This window comes from Pholcus phalangioides, unplaced genomic scaffold (genome assembly GCF_987345545.1).
Source record: "Pholcus phalangioides strain wild (caught in Gottingen) unplaced genomic scaffold, Ppha-v1.0 ptg000008l_1, whole genome shotgun sequence".
Lineage (NCBI taxonomy): Eukaryota > Metazoa > Arthropoda > Arachnida > Araneae > Pholcidae > Pholcus > Pholcus phalangioides.
In genome coordinates, this window is record NW_028301601.1 from 56,997,402 (window position 1) to 57,003,401 (window position 6,000).

The window sequence follows — 6,000 nt, forward strand, 5'->3', positions numbered from 1 at the left end:
TTTTTTTTTTTTTCTTTTCTTCACAGTTTACCTTCATATCTATTACCTGCTTATTATGGTAAGGCACGCTTTCCATCTTGTGTTTTTGTACACGTTTTTTGTTTCATCACGTAAGACAATTTGCCAATTCAAATAGGCAATCGCTTGTTTTTCTTTTTTTTTTTTGGAATTATACAGAATAGCTTACTTTTGGATTAACTTGAGACAACTACGTTTTTAGGCACTTTTCTTTTAATTAGCGGGAATTTAACAAAACGTGCGATTTCAATTATGTATAGTAAATTAGAGCAATAAGGAATACCAGGTTTCTCTGTCTTCATGTGCGGCGTCCAAGTGGATTAGTAAGGATAGATTCACATCTGCAGACTCTCGCCGTGTCGTGTCAGACACGGTAAACATTCTTTAACATAAAAATGTCTGTCTGCGCCTGCGACACGATAGATTTCATTGACACGATGCGTTCATTGGTTTTATGCTAAAGAATGTTTTCCGTGTCTGACACAACGCGGTGAGTGTCTGTAGATGTGAATCCACCTTCGTAAACAACTTCAAAATGCCCGCATGATGATATGGAATCAGTGTCACTCGGTTGTCACCGTAATCACGGCTGCTATGGGAGAAGATTTGTTTTCCCGCTTGTAGAAATCAACATAGGCAAGTTTTCGGAAGTGTTTATTAATTGTTATTGGATATATACTTAATAACTTGAAACCAAGTACAATCTTCAGCACAAGTCTTATTTTATTGCGCTGTGCTAATATTTAGCTTGCGATTCTCTACGGTTAGATGGAACGCTATTTTCTCACAGATTGTGTGTCGGGTAATATGGAATACTATAAGTATTATCTGAGGTAGGCTAGAACATCTTTTCCGGATGGAAATTTTAGTAAAGATAGAAGAGCAAAGATATATAGAAATATCTGTCCTAGACTCCTAGAAATATTCTGTTCTCTGTGGGTCCTCCTTGACTGTTTTAAGTCAGAATAGGAACATTGCATTTGTGACTCTTGTAAATAGACTATGACCCCCCACCGCATCATCAACTACAAGAAACATGCGATAAAACTATATTTTTTATTATTATAGACCCATTAAATCATGTTTTTGGTCAGTTCGAATTAGGTTTCTTCATTTTGAGGCCCCCATTCTATATTATTTGACGAAAATGATTCAATTTAAATGTCCTTATTCTTAATTATGATATTTATTTTTTTAAATAAAATGCACTTATCAATGCAAAGACAAGAAACCAAATTTTATGGACATACAGGTTTCAGGTTTCTACCGTGTTTCAAATTGGAATAATCGAGAAAAAAAGTGGTATTCCATGTTGACAGAATGTACTATAGTCCAGTGAAATTTGTGAGATATATTGATAACTGTTAGAGAATTTATAAATTATGTTCTTGAAATTAGTATATTTTTGTACTCACGCCAGACTTTGCTCCCAAAGTACTGTCACGTATGCTCAATTAAATGTGATACAGTAATGTAACTAATTCTGTAATATCATATATCACCATCATATGGCAGTTACATTGCTATGAATTAGAAGTTCTAAGATACCATACATGCACCACGCACACATTCCTCCACGGAATTTCTAACGAATTGGTACGGGCTAGAATGTGTGTGCACGTGTTGTGAACTTTGTTTCCTGTTTAATGCTTGTCATGTGTAGTTCTGCCATCTGCCATCAATTTTTCTAACTTTGAGTGAAGTGTAATGATTGAATAATTGTACCGCTGTAGGTCTGTTGCTATCTGTGGCGAGACTTTCTAACGGGGAGATCGGCTCGCATTTGTTCCTCGAAATTCGGGACCACAGAAAGCCAACTTCAGTATTAAACAGTCGCGTGAAATATTAAATTCCAAACGTTTAGCCAAGTTCCTGAAATATTACAGAATTAGTGTCATTTGTAAACACCGCTAAAAACTTTCATTGGAATACCATGCATACATTTTTGTGAAATTATGTTTTGCCACAGCGTAGTAACGAAAAACACGAATCTTTAAAAAACACGTTTGGATGTTATTTTGGTTCCTTTGAAGCCTCCAAACGATTTAACTAAGCTATCATAACATCGTTTCTACTTCTCGTATGTACAGGAATAAATTGGATTGTGAATAAAATTCTTTCAAGTACATTTATAAAAAAAGAAATTGAAGTTAAAATCACTTTTTAACTTCAGATCCGGATTTGAATAAAAAAATATAGCCTCTCACCCAAAATAAATATAGTTTGGGTGAGAGGCTACGTATCACCGTTGTTGGTCGAGAGCTTAGGAGAAAATTTGTATTCAAGGAAATATATAGCTGCTTGAAAATTTAATTAAAATATGTATGTTTTAGCGATTATTTGTTGGCAAAGAGTGATGAACATTATACGAGGAAAGTCTTGGAAATGCTAAAAAATTATGAAATGCGCGTGTAGCTTATTGTTTTGACATGGGAAATAACAAAAAGTTTAGACGTTATGAATGACAAAAAAAATTCCATTATATTTTAAGGAAACATTTTTGCGAAACGTCTTGCTCAAGTTCTTTACGAATATTTTCGTTTTTCCTCGATATTTCAGAAACGTGAGTTTTTTTTAAAGAAAAGTGCAGTCTTCCAGCGACTATCTTTCATGCATTCAATATGCTTCTATGAATTCTAAAACTAAGTATTCTCTTCAGACATTAATCGAGAATTGTGTGAAATTTGCAGGATTTTTTTTTTAATAATTTGACATTACATACTTGATTTAAAGTTGGTTTTGTTTCAAAGTAAGCGTCGGATAAAATAAGTGGGATAAAGAAATGACTGGATAATCACATTAATTAATAATCAGTAAAATTTTAACTATTTAATTTTTTAGGGAAATTAATGGGGTTTAACCACTTGCATATGATGGGCTTTTTAGATAAATATCTTCTATATGGATTTTTGTTTTAATTTTTCAAGTAATTTTTTTTTAAGATTAAAAATTTTTTTTTCGTTGTTTCAAGAATTTTTTTTGTCGTGTTTGAGAAATTCTTTTAACGTTCCAAAGAATACATTTTTCAACGAAGAAGAAAATGAACCCCGAGGTAACGAATGAAATAGCTCTGCATGCGATGAAAGTTTTACTTCTTCTACCAATCACTTCGATTCTTTTTGAACCAATCAACTACTAGAAAACATTAAATTTTAAATTCTGATTTAAAAAAATTTAAAAATAATACCAATATATCGTCGTTGGTTTCATTCATAAAACCCGATGTCCATCTCACGATTCCATCAAAATTCAAGTTCTCAAAAAATGAAAAACTCAGTTGTTTCAATATTAAATTTCTACAGCTTAGAAGAAAACTCAATAGTTTCATGTATTTTAATTAAATTATTTATTGATTTACACTTATTTTTGTTCTAGACTAAAAGTCAAAGAAAAGAATGAAGGTAAAGAAATCACTGAACAATCATATTAATTAATCATCAGTAAGGAATAAATCATTCAATTTTTTAAAGAAAATTAACGTTCTAAGAATTTATTTTTGATATTTTGAATAATTTTGTTTTTAATAAAGAAGAAAATAAACTCGAGATGACAATGCATATGACTGAATTATGAGACTAACATTTAACTTTCTCAAAAAATCATTAAAATTTTCTTTTTTAAACAAGTCACTATTCGGCTATAAATAGATCGAAAAAAATATTCTGATACATATTTAAAATTAAATAGTTCTTATTCATAAAAATCAACGCCGAATCTGATTAATTTTCACAAATTTCACTACTGTTATCACAATTTTAATTGTGAGAAAATAAATTAAGTTATTTTGGCATTTTAACAGCTGAAAAAATTCAACAGTATCACATATTTGGATTCAATTATTTATGCTATGAATAATGAATTGCAAATCTCTTTTTCTCTCTTGATTGTATATCTTGAACATTATTTGATTCTAATTTATATGAAAACACGGAATCGGTGTACTGAACAAAAACTTGTCAAACAACAAATTTTTACGCTTTCCTAAGTATTAAAAAAAATAAAATAAATTATTTTGCATTTGTTTTATTTTTTATTTATTCACTCATTTAATAATTCATTCATTTAAATTATAAGGGGGCGAAATCATTATTTTGCCATATTCGTGACAAAAAACAATTTTCTTTTCACTATTTGTTATCAACTGTTCTTTCCCATACGGTTTATAGAATGTTTCCCGAAATTATAATATCGAAATTTCTATTCGGACCCTATATTGCATTATATTATTTGTATGGCACCCTATTTGTTTGAAATATATCAAATTTGAACTGCTCGCATAAACATGCAACTAATTATAATTTTTTAATTATTTACTCACCTTATCGCTCCACCAGAGGCATGATGATGCTCTTCTTGGGTCCTCGGTGCCGCTACCACGTGATGAGACGGATTCTCGTGATTCACGACATGATTATTTCCATTACAGGCACCGCTCGTATCATTGCCACCGTAATGATGGTGACCATTATTGTGATGATAGTAATAGTATCCAGTACTGTTCACCGCTGTACCACCCACGACGTCCACACCACCATTGCCGTACATCACACAAAAAATATCACAAATTTCAATGAATCGATATTTTTTTATTAAATACCGCTAATTTTTTCTCGCGGTACAAATAAATATTGTTTCAGAAATTTTGAGAAAAACTAACTTTTTATTTATAAAATGTTCATTAGAGAGAGATTTTTTATTTTCGATCTTTTCCCGATCGCGGATAAGATCTGAGTGTGAGGATTTTTGTGAAAAAAAAAAAAGTATCGTTTTTTTGTTGTGATTTTTTTTTTTTTTTTACCGCCGCTGAGGTAAAGGGTTAGTTATGGCTCCACACGCATCTCGCATCGTTGAAACTGTCCAATGAGGACGCGATTTTGAAAGGTGATCTTTTACCTGTTGTTAGTGAGGGAGAGAGAGAAGTTCACATAAGGTTGTTCCAAGCTTTATAAGTTTGTATAATGCTTTTCTTTTTTGCGGATGATTGTAGGATAGCTTTTCATGGTCAAGATACAGAAGTTTGATACTAAACGTATGTGTCATAATTTATTATGTATATGCTGGAGGAATCTCTATCTTTCATCCACAAAAAAACTATATTTTCGAATGATCTTCATAAAAACTGTGATTGAAAGAAATTTTCTAGAAAAGCAAAAATTTGTTAGTCGATGAAAATGTTTCGAATTTTCGTTGTGGAATGCGTCCCATATGTATATTCATGCATTATAATTATTTTAAAAATAATTATTGTTATTATAACGACAATAATCATTTTTATTATTGACTAGCCATAATACCCCCGGCGCTTCCCGGGTTTTCTTCAATTACTGGGAGGATTGGAAAAGTGGCAAACCGTTATAAAGGAATAAACTGTTATAATGGCGGCATTAAAGATGTGACAAACCATTGTAAAGGCATATACACGTCTGAAATGTATTGTTGGGAACCACGGTAGCCAAAGTAAACGTTCCGAAAGTGATTGTTGAGGCCCAAAATCATTGTTGCCCGACAGTTTTTTCGCCCATTTCGGGCATTTGCCCAGCTCTGAGGAACTTTTAGAGTAGCCTACGGTTCAATCCCGGTCCTGTTTGGTATATATGCAAAATCTGGCGACGATCGGTCTAAAACTGTAGATTTGTATAAAGAACATACATACATACTTTCACATTTATATATAAGATGCTGTATTACTACACACACAGATTAACCGACCCCCAGTGCGTTGTTAAGTATTTATCAGCCCATTTTTGACTGACGTTGCATTTGCGCAACGCTTTGTTTAAAAAAAATTTTCCCATTAATTTTCATACAAATATTTTTTGTTTGAAATTAATGTTTTTGGAAATTAAAACGTCTTATGAGAGTGTCATAGTACTTCTTAAAGTTTGTTTTTACAAAGTAGTTTAATTTTATATAACCTTCCAAAAATGAATTTTTTGGAAATTTTATCTTGGTTTTCCATCTGGAAATGTTTTTTTTTCCTAT

General features: G+C 31.7%; 1 protein-coding gene across 2 annotated transcripts in view; it reads right to left on the minus strand.

Moving 5' to 3' along the window:
- The window catches only part of LOC149084585 (ETS homologous factor-like), a 138,635-nt gene extending 133,984 nt beyond the window's left edge, over positions 1–4,651 (minus strand). The window contains exon 1 of one of the 2 annotated variants that reach the window (XM_089235006.1): positions 4,337–4,649. In XM_089235006.1, the coding sequence (XP_089091132.1) occupies positions 4,337–4,563 (227 nt within the window). In that variant the 5' untranslated portion in view covers positions 4,564–4,649. Of the gene's footprint in view, positions 1–4,336 lie in introns of both variants that reach the window. The other variant, XM_089235005.1, reaches the window with a different exon arrangement.
- Positions 4,652–6,000: the final 1,349 nt, after the last annotated feature.